The 23,165-nt window shown below is 40.1% G+C and overlaps 1 protein-coding gene across 1 annotated transcript in view; it reads left to right on the top strand.

Moving 5' to 3' along the window:
- Positions 1-23,165, top strand: part of trabd2a (TraB domain containing 2A) — a 74,611-nt gene that overhangs the window by 21,126 nt on the left and 30,320 nt on the right. The window contains exons 3-4 of the mRNA XM_017717396.2: positions 5,919-6,065; positions 6,643-6,817. Coding sequence (XP_017572885.2) covers positions 5,919-6,065; positions 6,643-6,817 — 322 coding nt within the window. The remainder of the gene's footprint in view (positions 1-5,918; positions 6,066-6,642; positions 6,818-23,165) is intronic.

Here is a 23,165-nt window from a genome sequence, read left to right as displayed (position 1 = left end):
CTACAGCTACAAATCATGGTCCTTTTGCTGTTAAACCCTTAGACTCTAGTCATTTATTAATCTTAACCTTTTCAACTCATTGGGAACACCAGTGGTTTCAAAACGCACTGTCATTATTTACTTCATAACTTTCATATTCCATAAGCTCCATTCAGAAGCTGGGCGTCGTGTGACGCTGTAGCTCTTCTCTCCAGTCTAATAGGCGGTGACGTCATTTTAAACCCTTATAATAAAAGAAGCTGAACTTTGTTTTTCTACTGAAAGTCGACCCGTTTTTCCCCAAATCTGGGCTCTAAACTATAAACAGACGGCGTCTCTTCAGTGATCTGCTCTGGAAACATCACTTGTAGAAAACCACACAAAGAGCGTCGGAGATTTTTGGCTTTATAGATTATAGCTTTATGTTTATCATAAAACACATTTTGTGAGGGGAGCTTTTACCAAAAAAAAAAAAAAACCAAATTTACATTTATTTCATGCAGTCACTGAATAATTTGCCTTACAATGTGGGCACGCAAATTCAGATGGAAAAACCTAAATATACCCACGAGCATAAGAGGTTAAAGAAAGGTGGTTAGAGTAGCCTGAAGTAAAAATGTTGGTGCTTGAAATAATGACTGAAGTAGAAGTAAAAGTATTAGGTCCAAAATCAGTATTTTTCAGGATACATACAGGTTTCTAAATAGTTCCTGGCTTGGATTTTTCATTCTAGGAAAAACTGTAACAGGTATAGAATTTTTACATCATGTGAAGGTTCTTTAAAGCTGCATTTATATATGTATATATATATATATATATAGGTCAGGCTTCATGGATGCTGTCATATGTCTTTGCATATTAACGTCACATGCACAAGTGTCAGAAGGCAGGTCGATGTTTTGGGTTGAAATGCAGAGTCAACAATATAATGATGGAGATACGATGACAGTAGTAGATAATTTACTCACATCTTCGGAAGACAAATCGTTCACCAGTTCTCTTTGAATACTTTCAGCAGGCTCGCAATCATAAGACCTGTCTGCTTGAGGAAGAGATTTGAAGCACAACTGACGTTACAAAACTATATTTCACATATTGCATCCAAAAACACATTTCCACCGGAGAGATCTCCAAAGATCTCCAGATTCCCAAAATCTTAACATTTTAAAGAGGTTCTTTTTACTCCACTTTCATACGTCCATTGTAAGGTTCCTGATTTTTAAGAATGCAGGAACTGAGGTTTGAAAAACAAACAGTGCGTATACATGCACTCAATAAGCCGATCATAATTGGATTTCTGCAGTTATCCTATTATTCAAATGGTCATGTAAATACCACACTTGGATGTAGAGAACGGATTAAGAAATCTGATAAAGAGGCTGGAGCTCAGTAATCGGATTTCTCAGTCTCTGACTGAGGATGTCGCAAGACGCAGCTCAACAGTGTTGGAGTGGTGCTGAAACCAAACAGAAAATAAAGGATTTGAATATTCTTCATCTTCTAGATGATGTATGTTCATATTTCCAAGTAAAACGGTGCGATGTTTAAAAAAAGCGGCAACATGAAGTTTGAATTTTGCATTATGTTTACGTCACGTCTTCTGTGAGTTTATTGGCTTGTTGCAAAGCAGAAATCCGATTATTCCCTCACTCATTCAGACCTGGAGTTTCTCCATTATCTGATTGCTCAAGTGCATGTATACGTGTTGATCGGATTACTGACAAAATCTGATTTTCTGCAGGTGTCAGATAATTGAGTGCGTGTAAACACACTCAACGATCATCTGTTTTTGAGATAGTTTGGTTCAAGGCAAGGCACGGCAGCAGAATTAAATTCCCGGCTCTGCTCTGGAGACTATGAATTCAGTAACAACTGCAAAGCTGGTGTGTAAGTTATGTAGTTATAAAAGTGAGGAATGGAAGTGCGGATCTTTAGAGTTTGAGGATTGTAGGGTTTCTGGCACAGCTAGCCATCCTCTAAATCCTGCTTTGAGTTGGGCTTCACTGGGAAGATGTAGACAGCGTGGTCAGGAGGACGGTAACATGTAGGGTTTCACTCCTCTTAGCCTCTTGGGTGGGATCGTGTGTTTTGGCTTTTAGGCTAACCTTGGATCAGCATGTTAGCTGGTTGTCAAGCAACACTTTGGACAAAAAAAAACGTTTATAGCTAAAGAAAACAGCATTAATGTTCTTAAGAGGAACGATTTACTGCAGATCAGTGGTTGGTCAGCTACTCTGCCAGATTATGGTCAGACAGGTCCACCTAAAACCAGAGACACCATTAACTGGATCATTATTGTAGCTGCTGCCAACTTTGGTAGAACATTTAGTCACTTTGCCAACGCTCCTGTGTAAAGATGTCAATAAGGGTTATTTGGAGTGATGGGATAGAAAAAAACACTAGGATTCTTAAAAAGGGATGTTTGGAGTGGATGATTCTTTGTAGAATCGTTGTATGAACAACCTTTTTAACCTCCACATAATGTAAAGATTCAGTGCCAATTAAACGTTTTTTTTTCCTAGAGCTGTTCATCCAAGCCAGCAATCATTTAGGATTTTTTTATTTTTTAAGACTAAAGACCTTTAGCAAAGGTCAACACTCTGAGAAAAAGCATTTGCTCATTGATGATTTACACAGGAGACTTCACCCCGACCCCAATAGTCATGCTCCAGCAAACTCCCACTGCTGTAAAACACCCCTTTCCCTCTAGTTAATCTTTAACCCATACAAATACACAGTGCTTATAATAAATAACCAAACCCATTAACCACAGAGAGAGGGTCTCACTCTGTTTCTCTCCTTTCATCCTCTCTTCCTAACCACATGAGTCTGGTTTAAATTAGCTTACTCCCATACTCTAACGTTTCTCTCCTGACCTAGCCCACAATGCTTAGTCTCGGCTTTTCTGTGTCAACATCACAAGGCTTATCTAGAAGGAAGAACATACATGATGTCATTGCAGTCTTGAGCTCTTAGCATGAACACCAATGTGCAGTGCAGTGCAGCGTGGGAAATACATGTGGTCTGACAAACGTCATTCACAGACTGGACAACAGGAGCCAATCAGACAGCTCGATGATGTCACCAGCTGGGCAGCATGTGCGTGCGTGAGGCTTTTCCTGGCCTAAAGGGCTGTTTGTGTTTCCTAACTGCTGGGAAAACACAAGACAGAATGATGTAATGAGAAAAATAGAGGCTAATGTCCTTAAGTACGTCCATTAGCACGGGACTGTGAAGTTGTCCACCACTGGCAGTGTTGACAGACAGGACAACCTGTCCATCCGTAGCACCAATGCTAGTCTGTGAAGGAACTTTAATAGAGAGTTTTCCCCTAATTCTCCTTTTCTCTAAAAAGGGGTCAGCTTGTTTCATCAGCGTGGTGAAGGATTTGGAGAAACACTGGTCCTGGGTCACTGTAAAACCTTCCCAAAACAAACAACATATGGTCACTGTCTTCCATTAAGACGTCTGGCACTTGAAACGTTTCTGCTCCAGCAAGTCTCTGTATCTAAAAAGGATTGTGAATCCATTAAAGTGACCTTGTCTTGAGGCAAAAGCATGCAGTCTTGGGTTTCTTGGATAACATCTATGTCTTTCATTCATGCCTTTGCAAAGAGATAGAGAGAAAGGGGGGAGTTAGAAGTCTTCATTTGGCCTTGGGACTTTGCCAAATGCACTGAGTTGCCTGGCCACTGCAGGCATTGAGTGGAATATGTCAGCCTACAGATAAAAGGAAAAAGGCACCAGACAGTTAACTGAGGATGAATTAAACAGGTTAAGCAGCCTTACTGACAGTGCCATCCATATTGCCTTTTAATGCCTGGAAACAAAACACCGCAACAGGTCCATCAGCTTTAATAAATCTACTCATATCCCCCCATACAGTCAACCAGTGTTTCAGTGAGTCGTCCCACAATGCCCGCTTTCCTTTGCTTTATCAACAGATGACAGTTCATCTGCAAGCATTGAAACAGAGTCGCTCTTCTTGTATCCTTTTCTGTCATCATCCACTCCCTCTTTTCTGATTTCCATTACAAAGAATTATTGACTTTCACAGGGACACCGTTCTTTGATGGGAGCACGTGAGGAGTACGTCTATAGCGTCTATAGTGTGTGCATATCCGCGGACATAGCTTGGACACAACAGAGCGGGATCACAGGACGAAGTTCAACTTGACTCTTCTTCTTCATCTTTTTCTTACTCTCCTTCTCCTTCTTCTAGCTCTCTTAGCTCACACCCCCTCTCTCTCTTTGACTCACTCTTTCTCTAAAAGTGTGCCCCTAAATCCCCCCACCTTAACCCCACAGTACCATGATTTAAAATGCTGAAAGGAAGGGGCTCAGGGTGGGAAAGGTGGGGGTTCTGAGAAAGGAAAAAAAAACCTCGAAGATGGACTCTCGGCCCTGGAGCAGATGGGGAAAGTTTTTTTGTTGTGGCGTTTGCTGAGGCTGGCGGGGTGGCGATAGGCTAATTTGAGTGGCATAAAGCCGGCCCCCTTTCAAATGCAGAGCAGGACGCTTTGATGGGCCAGGGATGAAAGTATGAGTCGAGAAGAGGCCGACGGAGGAGGGTGGAGGAAGAGGGGGGTTAGTTCTTTGTCCCAGACAAGAAGGCATCTGCTGGGTTTTGCCCTCTTGTCCAGGACGAAACCCTGAAACAATGACAGTGAGGGCCGGAGAGTGTCATCACAGGACATGAAAAGGGTCCAGCCGCACAAGTGTGCATGTGTGTGTGTGTGAGAGTGAGAGAGTTACAGAGAGTGAGTGTGTGTGTTTCTGCAAGCAGAAGACTCTTAAATTCATGCATCACTTCTCTGTACAGCTAAATGTTCCACAGAGTGCTGTTCATGAGGGTGGGTGGCGGCATGATTGATTTTTCCCTGTCAGGAAACAAATAAACTTGTTATTTTGGTGAGGGGAGAGCTATTGTGAGTGATCGGTCAGAAAGGATCTGAAGAGTGGGTCCGGGTGGGGTGGGTTCAGGGGGCTTGGAGAATTGCGAGGGGTGGGGGGGCGTTATGTGTCTATGTAATCAGGGTCTACAAGCACAGGCTGGGCCAGTGGGTAAACACTGGAGAATTTCATGGTGAGACAAGAGCTAGCTCCCGAAACAGGACCAACAAAAAGAGGAGAAGTAGAACTAATTGAAAGAAACGCTGCACATTGCCTTTGATCTCTGAGAAGACTCCCTGATGTTAGCACTTTGAAGAGAGCGGGAGAGCGAGAGAGAGCGATTTTAGAGCTTTTGTTCCCAAGCTAAGCTTGGAAGCAAGAAAAGAGGGGCGAGAAAATGAATACTGTTTAGATCTTAGAGTTTTCAGGTCATTCCTTATCGCAAATATCAAAGCCCCAGAAGAAAGAACTAATGCTAATTGATGTTATTGTTTTCACATAATAATACTTTGTGTCATTGATTTAAGATGAAACATTTCTTTGCCTGCATTAATTAAACTCTTTCAATGTAACATAGCAACAGGAAAATGAAATGCTGTTGTTACCTGCATATCTGGTATAGTGGGTAATATAATAAAGCTGCTCACTTTGCAGTGCTGCTATAGAGAAAGCATTATACCATACCAACTGAAATAAATGTTGTCTTTCTGTTGATTCTGCATCAGAGTTCATTGTCACTCACCGATATTGTGGTAAGCTGTAATTGGATCTTCTTGTCTTTTCTCAGGCCAGTGTTCTGCCTTAAACACCTGTTGCTGCACTATTTTCCCACCGCGAGTCTCAGAACATATTCAATTTTTATTTTATCACATCATTAGACCACAATATCTCAGCAACTAGGCAAAGCAACTTTAATTTAAATGTTTACCTCAGCACCTACTTTTTATTGACAGAATGAAATCAAATAAACACATGAATTAGAAGATTAGAGCTGCCTTTCCTCCAAACTGATAAACTGAACTATGCACTTTTATTGTCTGTTGTAGGTGATATTTGCCCTGAATCAGACTCTGCTTCAGCAGGAGAGCCTTCGGGCAGGAAGTCTGCAGGTGCCCTACACCACCGAGGACCTCATCAAGCACTACAACTGTGGGGACCTCAACTCCATTATTTTCAACCATGACACTTCACAGGTATACAAACATGTTAACACACTAGGGATATGAAAATTCTCACCAACTTGAAGAACCTAAAATGTCTGATATATATTGGTCGATATATTTTTATATGGCTTGAAATAATTGTTATTGTAAAAATAATTGTTTGTTGTTTGAAATTGTAAGAGATTATCACGTTATGTAATCTTAGTCTTGCTCACTTCATCCGAAAACACTTAACATGGGCTGCCGTATCATGCAATGGTCAGTCAAGGTCTTATTACAAAGTGAGATATTAGCACCTGATGGCATGTTTGGTTTTCCAAAATAGTATCACAACATCACATGAGGTTTTCTAATGAAAACACTGTTTGTGTAATATTTCTTATTACAGTAGAATTTGCTCCAATGGTAATATGTTTTTGGAATATTAATAGAGGCCAATTTTTTTCAGTCAAATAGTCAATACTTTTGTTGCAGTACCAGCAAAAAAACAGCTTCCTTGATTCAGCTGCTGCCACATGTTCTCTCACAAACAGGGAGAGAGAACAGGACCAGTCCGAAACGCCAGTCTAGTATTATTTCCCTTATCATTATTTTGTCATAATTTCAGGTTCCCAACTTTAACAACGCCACACTGCCTCCCAGCGAGCAAATCACAGCTCAGGAGATTGACAGTTACTTCCGGCAGGAACTCATCTACAAGCGCAATGAGAGAATGGGCAAGAGGGTCAAAGCTCTGCTGGAGGAGCACCCTGACAAAAGCTTCTTCTTTGCTTTTGGAGCAGGTGGGTACTACTGTTTGAGCTGTACCTTTTGTACTATTCAGTCCAAGCTGTCTGTGGGAATTTGTAGACTTATACTACAAATCCACGTTACACAGTCTTCTCTCGTACAATTTATCCAACTCGAGTGTTGCTTAGGAGTTTGTCTTACATTTTACACACTGGTTTAAATTCTATTTTAATGAAAGAGGAAACATATTTTGGGGGATTGAATTCACCGTGGAATGGGCTCTGCCCTGAGCTATTGTGGTGCACAGATTTTTGAAATACGCTACAGCTGCACCTGTGATTTCCTACATCAAAAGAAATAGACACATCCACCTGCAGAAGTGTTGCAGGGTGTTCTTGAGAAAATAACTCTCAGCCCAAATGCAAACACTGCTGCTAAAAAATAAACCCTGCGGTCACGTCACACAGATTAAGAGAGATTATGTGGTGACGAGGTTGGTTTCGTCTGTATTTGCTCCCTTTCATACGCACAGTATAAACACACACAAAACACCTGGTACATTTTGGGCACTAAAACTCTATTTGGACAGGATTAGTTTTCCATGGGGAGTTCTGTAATGTTTAAGAAGATACGGGATAAGAAATCTCAGTCTAAATGACAAAGATGCGAGTGGCCACTCGATTTGTGTGCCACCTATACCCCAGAAAAGAGCCGAGAAGATGTTAAAACATTTAATTTAGCCAATATTTTGTTTATCTAAGCAACCTAACCATTTATCTTTCTGTTCTAAGTGAAAGCAGCGCATAATGAGCATCGCCATTAGCTTGGGAATTCACAGCAGTCAGCTTCACTGTATAAAATCATGTTTTCTGAAACCTTTACCTTCTGAGTTGTACACGTGAGACAAGACAGTAATGTTACATTTTGACTGAATTTTAGCAACAGAGAACAGTAGCCACATTTGCATGCAGGCTAATAATTTGTTAATAATCCGACTAATAGGTCAATCGGAATAAATTAAATCCATGTAAACACCTCAGTTGGAATAGTCCAATTGAGGCCATTCGGACAGTTTCAGTCTGATTGGACGAGGTGGGTAATCCTGTAAATAATCTATTAAATAGAAGAATAATATCCTTGTAAACGCCTGTATCTGATTATATTCCCAATCAGAAAGCTTAAGTACGTTCTGATCATGTTCATCATGTCATAGTGAAAGTTTATAACGTTCAACATGACAGCAGCGGAAACTGGTCTGCAGAGGAGGCGAAGTTTATGCTCTGATCTTTAGAAGACGGCAGTGATAGTAATTAAAAACACAAGCACTGCTCACTGCTGCTCATCTCCCTCTGACTGGGCTGACATGATGTTCGCTGTCATGGTAACGTTTACTCTAAGTGGATGTCCACGCATACGCGTCATTTTGGATCGGATTAGTTGTAGTGCGCATGTAAACGGAGATAAGATTGTTGAGTAGAGGGAGCATAAACACCGTCTTCATTTGTAATCGGAATGTATTCAGTTGGAATGGCAAAAATCTTTGCATGTAGACATTGAATCTAATTTGAATTTTTCTGTTCCACCTTAAATAGTGCAGCAGTTACAGGTAAATGATAGTAAGAACCTTACTTGAGCTTCATCAGAGAACACAAGTAAATGTCCCCATATCTAAGAAACTCAGTTTTCCATAGGAAAGTACCTAAAGTTAAGACACCAAAATCGTGCTGACGCAGGAGCACTTAGTCAGTAAAAATGACTGACATGGCATGTTCGGGCAGGACTAAAACCACTGATTAACACCAGTAATAATTACATAACTCCACTTTCCCTTGTAAAGTAATTTTGTCTTAACAGGGCTTGAGGAACTTAGGAGATGGGTTTGGTCCTGAAAGTGAAAAAGAGTGAATCATTTTCAGAAAATAATCTTGGATATCAGTCCTCAAAACTGACTTCATTCCCATACGCTTAATGTTGAAACCATAAAATCCATCTCTTTGTGCTTTACTTTGTGGGCTTGCTAATGTTATTCATACTCCTACACTGAAAAAAGTAACATACACAAATGTGTGCATTATTTTCTAATGAATAAAATATATTACATCAACACAATTACTGCTAAAAGTATTTTAAAAGATACAGTTGTGTCAATGTAATATATTTTATTCATATAAATTATGTACATGTTCAAATCATGTAAATTCAGTGTGGCATATATAAGCTTTCGACCAGTACGTTTTTCCCTTCATTCACAGTTCAGTGTGAGGTCACCTGTACATCATCAGTAGAGCTGACATTAAATGAAATGAGCCCCAAATCTGATTATGGCTGCTTAGAACAAATGACTTAAATTCTTTTCATTGTGAGCTGCGCACTTGTGCAGTGAGGAAAGGGCTTAGCATGTTGACGTTCAGACTATCAGAACCACCACGGTGAGAAAGAGAATAAGAGGGGCAGTGGCTCACTGACCAGGTCTGCTGGTGATCCAAGCAGAATGCAGATCACTTATAGACCCCTGCAGTCTCTTTATCATTAAATCCAACCAGACTGGAAACTATAATGAAAACTATTATAAAACCCAGCGACCTTCTGAACTTTGGAGAGTTCATATGGTCAGTATAGGAGACTGGAGGAAGTCTGTGCTTTGTTCAGACTACATTGGTATTCCTGAGTAGGAACTCAGGATTAATTGATTACTGACCCGATCTGTAATTGTCTGTATTTTTACAGTCTGATAATTATGGAATTATTTAGTTTTTGTGGAATGAATCGTCTTCTAGGCACATTGTGTTGTTATCGTTACTTATGGTTATATATTGTATTATTATACAACAGTTGTTCCGGCCACGCAAACTGATTAGTTGAGAAGCTTTCTAACCGTTTTTCACAAACACTGTGTCACTCCCCATTGCTAAGCAACGACTCTGACAGCTGTAGGAGACGCTCGAGCCATTTGAGCGTTTTTACTTCTTACTTTGCCACAAACAGAAAACGGACGCTGTTAAGATCACATCTGACCAACAGCCGATTTGGTCCGACTCTGAAGACGAGACACTAAATTCCCAAACTGTCGTCACCACTGAGCAGCTTTTAGTCGGCAGCTGTGACAGAAGAGCAGCTAAACAACCTGGAATCAGCCAGAAATGAACCCAACACCATTCGCCAAACTAAACGGGCTGTAAGAAGCTTCACAGACCGGCTGGAACAAAACAACATTAATACTGATCTGGACAAACTGACCAAACTGAGCTGAACCTGATATTGGGTCAGTTTTATGGCTCAAAAGGCGGGGCTTACAGCAGACTGAGCAGCGAGTGGGCGGAGTTTATTACTCTGACACAGCAACGAGCTGCTCGTTAAGGAGCTATAATTTGGAGGAAGAAACTGAGCATTAAAACATATTAAACGCCGCGTTCACGGCCAGTTCATTCATTTCTTACTATTTATTTAACTGTTGTATTAAAGCAATAGGACAGTTAAGGTTGTGTGATATCGTTACACACAACTTTTGTTACCAATAACATCACAGCTTAATTAAACAATTGCTTTGTAATCCTGTCAAAGGCCGACAAACTATGTCACAAAAACGTCCTCTCATAAAACGATTCTGGCTTGAATAGTGCAAAAATCACTGCCTTCTCCCCACGGCTAAAATCTCCCTGCTCCAGCTGTAGTTGTGTGTATTATAGGTGGGTATAAAAGGATTTTAAAGCGTGTTAGTAGGTTTCCCAGTTTTCCAAAGGCATGACTTCACTTTTACTGTTAATGATGGTGTGTAGAGCATGCACACACACACACACACACACACACCCATGCAGTAAAACCCAGGTTTAATAGAGTGCCATCTTCAAATGCCCTGAGAGAAAGATGAAGTCACTGGAGTCTGTTTCTGAGAGGGCATACTGCGTAACGGTGCTCCAAATAGAATAAATTGGCTGAAGTTAAGGTGCTTGCTGCCTGTTACAGTTGCTCTCTGCAAAAAGATTCACAGCTAAATTCTTAGATCATCTTATGCAGTGGGCTCTCCCAAACACATTTACTTTTATTCACTAGTTCAAAGTATGATAAACAGTAAATAAACCTGCAAACCTGTCACATTTCTGCAAAAATCCACCATTGTAAATTCTCAATATGTCATTTGTGTGAATCGTGTAGATTTGAAGAGTTTTTCATTTTTGGAGGAGAAGATCTGCTTAGCAGAGAATTCTTTAAGAAAATACCTCCTCACTCCCAAACACAGCACAGTGTCACTTCACAGTCATTATTCAGCCAATCCACACATATAAGAATCCATTTTTAAAGGCCAACAGACTTATTAACCAAGATAACATTAACCAAATGGGAAAAGAGAGCCATGTTTCGTGGGCAGTAAAGTTGGCTTCAGTTTCCCGTATTTGGATTTCTTTCTTCATTAGTTGCCGAACGACGTGTGAAAAGTGGTAGATGTGTTAACATTGTTAGTGACCAAGACAGTTCCATTTAGTTTTTGTCTCAAACTAATGTAGAACATGTTGATTTCTGTGAACTGTGGTAACCGCATTTTAAATGGCCTCGATTTATAATAAATGTGGGGATTCAGAAGAAGATGTCTGCCAAATGTCGTTCACACTGACTACTTAACCTTCCTAGGAGAAGCGAAAGGGTTTTAGCAAGTAAATCAAAATACCTAGAACACATTAGAATATTCAGACATGACCGCATTTGCATAGTTGTTGAACTCAGTGAACTAAATAATTCTACGGTAGTTACCCATGTAGTTTAGTCTCAGAGTGCACCAGAATTTCATATTAAATTGATCAAATGTTCTTATAGGAGCAATACTGCCAGACAAGGTTTGGTTCTGATTCATCTTTTTCACCACTCACAAGTTGTAATGTCTGCTATTATTTACATGGTATACAACTTTTTCTTTTCTGATACTGAAATCTTGAATATTAGTGTAACGGGGAGCAAGGAGGCGGACGCACATGCTGAGATAAGAGAGATTTATTAAGGGCAAATCCAGGGTCATAGTCGTAACAGTCCAGGTTCAATACGGAGTGATCGGGGGGGCAGACATGACAGATACCAGAATCCAACAGAACAAGCAGAACATCCAACACAGCAGATCACAATTCAGACAAAGACCAGAAAACACAAGGGGCAAACACAGGGCTTAAATACAACAGGGCTGATGAGGGACAGGTGGAAACAATCAGGGGTGGAGTCGTGAAACAAGGGGGCTGGACCAAAACAAAACGCACATGGGCTAAACCAAAACACAAACACATGGACAGGACTGGGAGGGGCCAATCGTGACAATTAGCTGATACTGATGAGATTTTTTTAAAACTACTAAGCAGTAAAATGAGCAGCTTTTATGTTTTTTTTAAGTACTCTAAAGTGGGCTGTCATGCTCAGTACTAAATGAACAGTCTAATACCCCAAAGGAAAGAAGTACACAGCTAAAAACTTCACATCCCAATGCGAGTGAGTGCTATTTCAGGTTAGATTTGTTACACGATTGGATCAGATGCAGTCTTTTTTTTCCCTACAATATCTGATCCAGCATCAACAATAATAATATGCAGTCCATTCCTCAATTAAACTCTTTCTTTTTGAATTGGCAGGGAGTAGTTGGCAATTTGGCACGATAATGATGCATGTGTTAAATTCTTTTACTGTTGTTTCTAATGGAAAGAAACAGTATGACATGCATTTATATGTGTTTTGCCACAAAGTGCTTTTAGATTTTTTTTTTATGTGGTGTTTTATCTTTTTTTCTCTAAAAGTGTTTAGGAATCTTTGAAAGGCCATGCGCGGTTCATTGTTGTTTATTTGACTTTGTTCTTTTTAATACTGATTACCTATCAAATAATGTGAGGATTTAAGGCGATGAAGAAGAGGTAAACTTTAAACATCTATTTTTTGAGAAATGCTCGACTCTTTTGTGACACTATTGTGTTATTGCGATTCAAAAATTTTAATGTACATTGACTGAATCATGGAGAAAGGATGTTCTATTTGTTATGCTATCTAATGCAACTGCATTGTCCAAACACCAAATTTTGAGGATGACCAACAAATCAAAAGCTCACTCCAGCACTCCTCACACCTCCCAGCTCTAGTGTCTTTATTAATTTGTGAATAACATGATTATAATAATTTGTCTTTATTTGAAGTTTGTTCAAAAGAGAATATCAGTACGTGAACCCAGCATCGTGAACTGAATGAAGTGAGTTCTACCACTGCAGGAGAGGCTCAGTGTGATTGGCAGCTGGATCACAGAGCCAGAATGTTCATGATCCAGTCCCAGGACACCAGAGATTTTGACCAAATACCTTTGAGTTGAATTTATCCAATGCTGCAGTACCTGGTATAAACTGCTAAAGGTGAAAGAATGGACACACAAGAAGAAAAATCCACACTGCTGCATCTCGGGGCTTCCCCCTCTTTCAGAGTGTGGTCACCAAGGCAGCCTGAGCATCTCCCAACAAAGCATCTGTTTACATCTCCAGAAACAAAACGCTGATAAGATAAGGAAACCCCCTCCACAGGACAGGCCGTGTTTACATATGCCAGGTGAAAGACAATGTGGAATGCTTGGGTGACGATGTTAGCAATTCCAGTGTAACTAAACACCCATCACTGAGGTTAGATCTGTCTGATTAGAAAGGCTTGGAAGGAATCTGACCGAGGGTCTAGAATGTCACCTTCTGTCTAAAGCTGTGTACATAAGCAAATGCTGACAAACCTTTGGCTCGTCTAAATGAATCTTGTCTGTGGACGGTATTAACACCTCTTCAGTGAAGCGATTAGGGCTCTTTGTCGCATTACTTGGGCTGTTGACACTCAATGGTGATAGATTAAGGGAATGGCATCCACAAACGTGATTGCATTTTCCACTGGTCACTTGAGTTGTATGCTATGGTTCAAGATTTTGGAATCACTGTTTCCAGTAATATGAAATATTTTGATCCAAATACAAGCAAAAAGATGCTGCTAGGTTAGAAGTAATTTTTAAAAAGCTGAATAAATTGAGAACATTTTGATGACAAATGGAGCTTTAGATGATTCTGTGATAATTGAGGAAGCCGTATACGAGCCGGGAATATACAACTAATACACAGAATATCTCATATCTGAGAAGCTGTGACTAAGGCCCAATCCCATTTCACCCCTCGCCCCTACCACTTAGCCCTAAGCCCTCTGTTTTGTGCGTTCACGTCTATAACCACTGTATCTTATCTTAGTTTAACGTCATTCCAGTGTATTTTGGTCGTTTCCTTCATAACAAGCATAAAAATCACTAATAGCATGCTAATGTCTCGGTAGCTAGATAGCTAACTTTCCTGTTCCACCTTAAATAGTCCAACAGTTCTAATGTTTGAAGCGCCAGAACGTATCTGCTGCTCCATTAAGGTGGAACGGGAAAATTCAAACAAGAATCTGGAGAATCTCTGACTTCAGCTTCATATCATTGAAGAATTAGGGGGGGTGATAATAAATGATCGCCCCCCTCTTTGAAGGCGTATGAGCCCTAAATGTAACTAAAGCCCAGCAGTGAGGAGCTGAACTTTCCCCTCCTCTGCTGTCCCTGCAGACGGGCCGCGTCGCCTACAGAGCGGCGCTGGTAATGAAGTGATGCTGTTTTTATTTGAGGGTCCCATTTCAGACGGAAGATCTCAACCACTGCCCTGTAACTCAGTTCCAAGGGGTTAGGATGACACTCGAAAACAAGAGGTAGGGGTAAAAAGAAGAAATGGGATTGAGCCTAAGTCTCTTTAATCAAACAGCTATGTTTTATGAATTTATGACAAGCAATAACTACAAATACAGGGAGATTCACTCGAAAGAGGCCCCGAATATTCTGTAATAGCTCTTGGTAGGGTGAAGCAATCTGAACGAAATAAAGGTGCAATGTGCTCCTCAGTATATGGAACTTCGGACAAGCCGGGTTGCCCCTGCGTTGGAGCGATGAGGTAGGCGCCGGACAGCTATCGCAACATTTAACCTCCATTTGCAACTTCCAGCCCCCACGTACCCCTTCATGTGTCTGGCAGAACACAGAGATCACCTTCAGCATTGCATGTAATCCAATCAGTTGCACATACATCAAGATATGTAGCGTATTTTATTTTCTTTGGTTCAAATTGCTTCATCCTAACGGGAGTCACAACAGAATATTCAAGGCCTCTTTCGAGGAAATCTCCCTGTAGGTAATTGTAGTTGTTATTTTTGTAAAAATGGCTTTTTACAACTTTTTTTACAACTTTTTTTTTACAACTTCTAGACATTCCCAAAATACTTTAAATTGTGAGTGAATCTTTAATAATAATAATCATTTAAATTTATGTGGTGCCAAAACCCAAGGATGCTATAAAAAGCAAAGGGGAAAAGAACACCTGCACCCTAACACTATGAAGAAGAAGAGTAGTGAGCTGTGAAAAAAGGTTTTAAGTGGAGCTTTGAAAGAAGAGAGGGTAGCGCAGTCATGAAGAGACTGAGGTAGAGAGTTCCAAAGGTTTGGGGCAGTAGCACTGAAAGACCTGCCGCCCACGGTCGAGAGTCTTGTGCGAGGGACAGCGAGGATTTAGAGTTGTATTTACTTTAGGCTGTATTTTGATGTCTAGTTTATAACATTTCAGCGCAAACTTTTGAACAGTAGTGTATTTCTCTGTAAATTGGTTCATTTATTTTTTATATATAGAGAGCAATTCAGTATGGTTCTGTACTAAACATATATAATCAAGTACATTGGTTCCATATCGTGTTTACATGTACACTGAAATGTTCACTGTGCTTTACATGAACTTTTCTAGTGTCCTCATGGCAAATATGCAGTGGATTGTCTCTCCTTACATTTTCTCAAATTATTTCTCACTCAAATGTCATAGAAATGGAGACATAGAAGTGCAGATCATAAGCTTTCAATCCATGGCACATTTTTATTTGGAAGAGTAGCTTTTTATTATTTGAACTGGATGAAAAGTTGTTGTTGTGTGTTCAGTCTTGCTTTGCAAAAAAAGAAAAACATTGGAAGTTTGTTTATCTTCACTTAAAGCTGGAAAAAAACCAGAGGTGCAGATACTGTGGGGTTTAACTCAAACGTAGATTAATACATTAGGCAAATTGAATGCATAACAAAGTGGCAGTATAGCAAAATAACTAAAGACTTAATGGCGAATTGGTTGACTTCATTGCAAAACACGTGCCAATTAATCCATAAGCCTGTTGCCCATGTATTAAACACATATAGAGGAATAATCACAGCTTAATGAAGTGAAAGATGGCCTAAAAAGAGTTACGGCGTGTGAAGAGAGGATTACATGACCTGTAGATGGCTTTTCTTGCAATCAGAGGTGACCAATGAGGTCAGTTATCCTTTTAGTCAGATATCCTGTGATTAGTGTGATAATGTGATTTAGTAAAACTCTGATAAGCATGCACGGTTAGCTAATGGCTGACAAGTGATTCATTTAGTCCTGACACGCCAGAATGTACGCAGAGGGAACTTTAGTACTCTTATCTGGGAGAGAGACGGGAAAAGAGGAGAGGAATTAGCTGAAGGAGAGACAGAAAAAAATGAGAGGGTGGTGGTGGTAGGGGTGATTTTGTTCTGTAGTGGGAGAAAATGATGGTGTAATTAAGTTGAACTAAAATGGAATAAGGAAATATTAACCTCCTTTGATGATGATCAGCAGCCTGCACAGTATTTGAAATGTTTTCCCGTAGCACTTACAGCTCAGCGGGTGACTCTGAAGCCGTCCACGTGCTTCAGCTTTCTTCCTTATTGGTGCCTTTTAAGGAGGGATGGAAAAGTATGAACAATTCCAATCGATGTATCAGGTATTAAAATGACTGGTGATGTTTAACACCTCAGGAAACCTGCGCATTAGTTTTGTTGGTGTGTTTTTATTTTGTTCCTTTTTAAACTTTTTGAAAGTATTTTTTGCGATTTTCTTGGGAAAATGTTTGATTTTAATGTTAATGGAATTTTATTGAATTTTGTTTATTTCATTTTAAATGTCATATTATTTAGTATTAGTGTGTCGATAATACACAAAGATGGATATGAAAATAGTGAGCTGGATCTGGTGTGTTGGGGTGAGGAATAATGTGAATAATGCTGAAAGGTGGTGTAAATAAAGCCGTGGTTTAAAACTAGACGTAAACAAAATGAAGAAAAAAAATCTCACACCTCCAATAATGAGCCAATTTGTACCGAAACACGATGATGTTAGACATGTTCTTTGACTTGGCATGCTGTTAAAATCCAGAATATACCTTTTTTTCTCCACAAGTCATGGTACAAATGTGGAGTGTGGACTTCTGGGATGTGTAGTGTTAGTGATACTTGGTCAGAACGGTGCATAAGCAGAGCGCTGTAAAGAAAAGTACGTTTATTTTGTGTTATATTAGGCCCAGCATCAGTCTAACCTAGTTAGCCATAAAAGACAGTCATACCTTCTCAGTCACATCCAGGCCAAATTTCCATATTTCACAGTTCTGTTAAAACATAAAATTGGATTTGTTTTTGATGTGATAGAACACAACAAACGTTCTGATTTCAGTATTCGAAAATGGGCACTTTGAGTGGTTAACCGAGAACTCAAGCACCCGTGTAGAACCTTATTACCAGCTATCACTGTATGCATCTTTATATAGTGGCTTATGGGAACGCCGGCACAAGTGGGCATCTGTAAGTGTATATGTGTGTGAGATGTGGCAGTAGCAGCAGAGCTTCACAGTCTGCTGAGCTTGGTGGCAACAGGAAGTGTGTGAGTGAAAGCAGAGACAGGGCTAATAGGGCAGTCCCTGCCTGGTGCTCTGTAGGCCTAACAAGGGCTACATTTCATGGCCTTCTCCAGTGGGGATTTCTTTACAAGGCTTTGGATAGAGAAAAGTGAGGAAAAGTGATCTCCCCCTACTTGCCCTGGAGCCTAGCGTCCGGATTCATTCCCTCTTTCATTCTCTCCCTGCTAGTGCTAACTAATATACATTTATCAGGAATAGTTGCCATATAGGCAGATGCACTCTTATGTGAAATAATTTACTAGCCCCCACTTTGACCCCGTCCAACCATGATGAGAGATCTAATATACTGTCTCACACACCATATTGATTAAAATTGTGGCAATATGGATAGATAACAGAAGCCTAACTGCAGTGTATGTGCTGTAAAGAACACATGAAATACATAGAAAGTAATTAAACATTTAGTTTTCTCTCTGGAATGTGCATTGTGTCGGGTTAACCCTTACACAGCTGTGTGAGGTCCACTTAGGTATCATTTTAATGGAATCAAATCCAATCGAAACAAGCTGTAGTGCAGACGTTTTAGGCTCCTGAAAAAGATTTAATACTGAATCAGTGCTTTGTTTGGCTAATCAGTACTTCATTCAATTAAATCAGCAGTTCTTGTTACATTTTACTGTATTTGTTTATTTGCATTTATTCTAATGTTTTATGGTGTTTTTACAAGAAAAAGCGCATTTATCGCCAAGATAAGTGGTTTTAAATGATGTGCACGACTGCCTAAGAATTTTGCACAGTAATTTATGTCATACATTTATTTATCATAGAGTACCAATACTCAGTAAGCATAAAAAGACTTATAGAGTCTTTGATAGAATCAATGCAACAAATAATAAAATAATTGCAATGGAACATACAATTATGGCCCCTAACTGAAAGTACTGGGATGTATTTCCCAGTGGGATGGATCCCTGAGGTTGTGTCGCCATTCCATTGACTGTAAAATAACTTTTTAGAGCTTTTTTTTTTTACCAGGCCCAGAATCACTTGCTCTGTGAGTTTGGTACATTTGTTCAAGTGTGAAAGCAGTGTTTTAGGTCCAGGAGTGGAATATCGCTACCGATCCACAGCTGTGTGTGAATGCAAACCAGCGTTAATGACCCCTCCTCCAAACACCCAGAATCTGCCCTGGATGTGGGCTCAGGTGTTGGGGACAAGTGTGAAAACGCCCCAAGAGTGTACAGTAGGGGTTCTTGTTCTGTCTCTGTTTATGCTGAGCACACAGCAAATAATATGATACAGTATTCATAACCCGTGCGAACTGTGGTCAGAATTCTGTCCTGCATATTGTGAGGTTGCCAGTCATTCTTAAAGGCACATATTTGACAAAGAGAGTAAAGATGAACAGCATAACCAAAGACTATTTACAAGAGTATAAATAATCTGAATTGCGGTTCTGTGAAATATGGAATTTGTTTGGTATTTGGAGCCATTGGTACGTTGGAATTTCTCTCGTGATGCATTCTGAAGAGAGTCAGCACCAGAAACCAGTGTGGTCATTTTCTCTTTCAGTCTCTGTTCGCTCTCACTGACACACACACACACACACACACACACACACACACACACACACACACACACACACTCTCAAATCACACCATACGCTAGAAGCAAACTGGAATGTTACCCAAATGTGCATAGAGTACTGCCACAGTTATCCAGCTTGTGGTCAAAGCACACATGGTTAGGGATATTTTTTAGTCTGACAGATGGAGGGTAATTAAGTAGAAAGATGTTCATGTGAAACACAACGCTGTTGTTGGAACAATCTCCAAAATGGTAGCTTTACAAAACAGAGAAAAAAACATAAATTAATGTTAATGGAAGTCAATGGACCCAGACCTTTTTCCAAGTAATTAAGTCATTAATTTCTTTAGGTCCATTTATTGTGAAATTTACTCACAATATAAAGGCCAACAGACATTTTCAAGTTGGAGATACAAAGTTGTCTTTGCAACTCGGATATTTCAACCTGAAGTCCAGAGTACATTTTGAAAGTTTTGTTTCAAACAATATAGCCTGGTCTTCTAAAATGTTGATTAATGCTTTCATCTTCTCTCGCATCGATGACTGTAACTCACTTTACTATGGCCTTCCAGCTAAACTACCCCAACTGTCTTCTGTACATCCAAAACCCAGCAGACAGGGTTCTTACCTCCACAAGCGCACAGATCATATTACTCTTGTTCTTCGACAGTTGCATTGGCTTCCTATTAGTTCTAGGATTAAGTACAAAATCCTTCTTCTTACCTTCAAGGTTTTACGTGGTCTGGCTCTGACACACCTTTCAGCTCTCATTTCATTATATTGTCCCTCTCGTGCTCTCCCGTCTTCTAATTCTGGGCTCCTCACAGTTCCCTCAACTAGACTGTTCGACTAGATGTGGAATTGTAGAAATAGTTTATTATTGTTGTCCTTTGTATTTTAAGGTTTTGTTTCACTTCATTCTCAGATATTACTGGTAGGCTTCATTTAAAGGGCACATCAGTGGATTGCATACCATAAGTTGAAAAAGGGTGTAGTGTAGACTGTTTCTGCAAGAGTTTTAAACAATGCTTTCATTCATAACTTTTTACACACTAAAAGTATTTTAGACATTTTAATTTACATGTACTTTGATGCCCGAGAAACGGTGCTCTGTGAGGAACATGTGGAATCATTTAAAGCCGTGGCCCAGATCACAGTAACTCAATACAGGTACCTGCACGGATACTTTCATTTGAGCTGTGCCGTGCCTCTATTTCATTTCATTTTTTTCACTAACACGATCTGTTTACATATTACCAAGTCCTGCTATTTGGAGCAATTCTCAGCACACTCACTTCTGAGCATAGCACTGCAGCTGTTCAGCCCATCACAAACTCCTTAGTCAAAACCACAAATTCAAATATTTGCGGCCGTGTAATTGCGACTACAGTTGTAAGCCTCAGTGTTTACGTTTGGATGTTTTATTCTCTTCACACACAATTAAATTCCCTTTGGTATCTCGGCTCGAAAGACGCGCTAAGCTCGAGGTTTGGTTAGCTTTGGCAAGGGTGCTGACTGAAATGTGTTCTTTTAGTATAAAAGAGCTTGACATGTCAGTGTGAGTTACAGCAGTGAAACAAGACCCTGCCGATTCTTTTCAGAATTTGATGGTGGTCTTATTTGAAACTTGAGCAGACTGTATTTATGGCCTGTGAAAAGCTTTTTAAAATGTGTTTTTTAGTACAAATGAACACGATTTCTTCATTGGCTTTGCAAAAATATAACTTTTAAGACTAAATAGGTATATTTAGAAGGAGCCAACATTACATGTAAATATCTGTGATGTTATTAGTGACAGTGGTACCTTGAGAAAACTGTCAAAGGCCACTCATTTATCCTCTTGGTCAGCATTCAGACCCCTCAGGTGTTAAAAGGGTTTAAATCTCATACTAAGGAAGACATTATGATGAACATAAAGCTGAGTGTTAGAAAATACACCCAAAGTATTTGCAAATAGTTGTTTTACCAAAACCGTAATGAAAAAGTAACAGTAAAAAAAAAAGCCGTGAAGAAGGCAAGATGCTCCGACGTTTTTGATTGGCAGTGTACATGCTGAGCAGTAGTCAGTTATGTTTAATAATTTATTAAGATGCCAGGGCAAGAAAATGAGTACAAAAATGATTCGTTTGCCACCCTTCGACCTCATAAAAAGATGTTTTATAACTGCTTTGCTCAAGCTTGTCACATAATTCTGGTACAGATGTGAAAACAACTGTTTAACACACACACAAAAAAAATGGCCCTAAAACTCATCAGACCCGGCAGTCACCCAAAGTGGAAGGGTCCAGGGCGAAGCTGATCTGGTGCTGGACCGCACCACTCTTTACGAGGGTAGGTGTTTTGTGTAGCCATGATTTATCGCTGTGCGAATGACTGTGAAACTGTTTACGAGCATGGCATACAGACAGCCGTAGCCTGGAAACACTCCCACCGCTGACGACACCAAGGTTGCAACATGGCGCCAATGGGGTGCCACGAGAGTGCCAACAAGGTCACAGCGTTGCTGTCTAGTCCCAGATCAATCTCATCAACTGGTTAAGTAAGCCTGGGCAATACGGTTATAATATATATCAGGGCATATGATAGACAGTATGTAAGTTTGTGAACAAGCACTAAGAGACAAAATATTAATTATAATAATTTAAAAAATATTAATAAGTCACTGCTAGAGCTGCAATTGGTACAGGATTTTTTAAATTCAGTGTTTGCCAAAATACACTTTGGAAGAAGAAACAAATGATCAAAATAAATTATTAAAATAAGATGGCATAACAGGCTGACATCCAGTGACATCCATCCATAATCCTACTATGCAGCTTGTGCACAGTTGTTGCTTTTATAATTTGTCTTTGTAATTGATTTAAACATTGTTTTTTATATGACATACTACGGATGATACGCATGCTATATTCAGAAGATTGTATGTCAATGCAAATTATCATGATAATGATAACATTTTATCATATTGCCAGCTCCAATTCACATACACTATATTTCCAAAAGTATTCAGGCGTCTGGCTTCACACGCACATGTATTTGAGCGACATCCCATTCTTAATCCATAGGGTTTAATGTGATGTTGGCCCACCCTTTGCAGCTGTAACAGCTTCAGCTCTTCTGAGAAGGCTTTCCACAAGGGTTAGGAGTGTTTATGGGAATTTTTGACCGTTCTTCCAGAAGCGCATTTGTGAGGTCAGACACTGATGTTGGGCGAGAAGGCCTGGCTCACAGTCTCCACTCTAATTCATCCCAAAGGTGTTCTACCGGATTAAGGTCAGGACTCTGTTCTTGAGCTGATCTGAAGGCCACATGAAGTTTGGAGGTCAGTAGTGATTGACTCTGCAGAAAGTTGGTGACCTCTGCGCACTATGCCCCTCAGCATCCGCTGACCCCGCTCTGTCATTTTACATGGCCGACCACTTCATGGCTGAGTTGCTGTCGTTCCCAATCGCTTCCACTTTGTTATAATCCCACTGACAGTTGACTGTGGAATATTTAGTAGTGAGGAAATTTCACGACTGGACTTGCTGCACAGGTGGCGTCCGATCACGGTACCACGCTGGAACTCACTGAGCTCCTGAGAGCGACCCATTCTTTCACTAATGTCTGTAGAAGCAGTCTGCAGGCCTAGGGGCTCGGCTTTATACACCTGTGGCCATGGAAGTGATTGGAACACCTGAATTCACTGATTTGGATGGGTGGGTGAAAACTTTTGGAAATATAGTACACATGTTCACCCATGGTCATATTTTACTGACCTCAGATTACTGGTTTGGGTGCAGGCTCTGTATCATTGTAAGGTCATTACTTTAGAGATATTTTGGACAGTCGTGATATGTATCTATAGGAGGGCACATTGGCTGTTTTTGGTAACATCTGGTAAGTTGTTATCAGTCTGTATTATTGACACTAAATATCTGTATATGTATACATACATGTATACTAGTAGGTAGAAATTAACCAGCAACCGTGCATATTAGCCAGTAATTTAACATGCATAACTACGACTGTTCCACAGGCATGGGATTCAGTTGATCTTGCCTACCTCCTTTGCACCGTAGTCCTTTTGGTAAACTATGC

The sequence above is a fragment of the Pygocentrus nattereri genome, chromosome 23, assembly GCF_015220715.1.
Source record: "Pygocentrus nattereri isolate fPygNat1 chromosome 23, fPygNat1.pri, whole genome shotgun sequence".
Taxonomy (NCBI): domain Eukaryota; kingdom Metazoa; phylum Chordata; class Actinopteri; order Characiformes; family Serrasalmidae; genus Pygocentrus; species Pygocentrus nattereri.
This window is presented reverse-complemented; position numbering and strand designations above follow the sequence as displayed.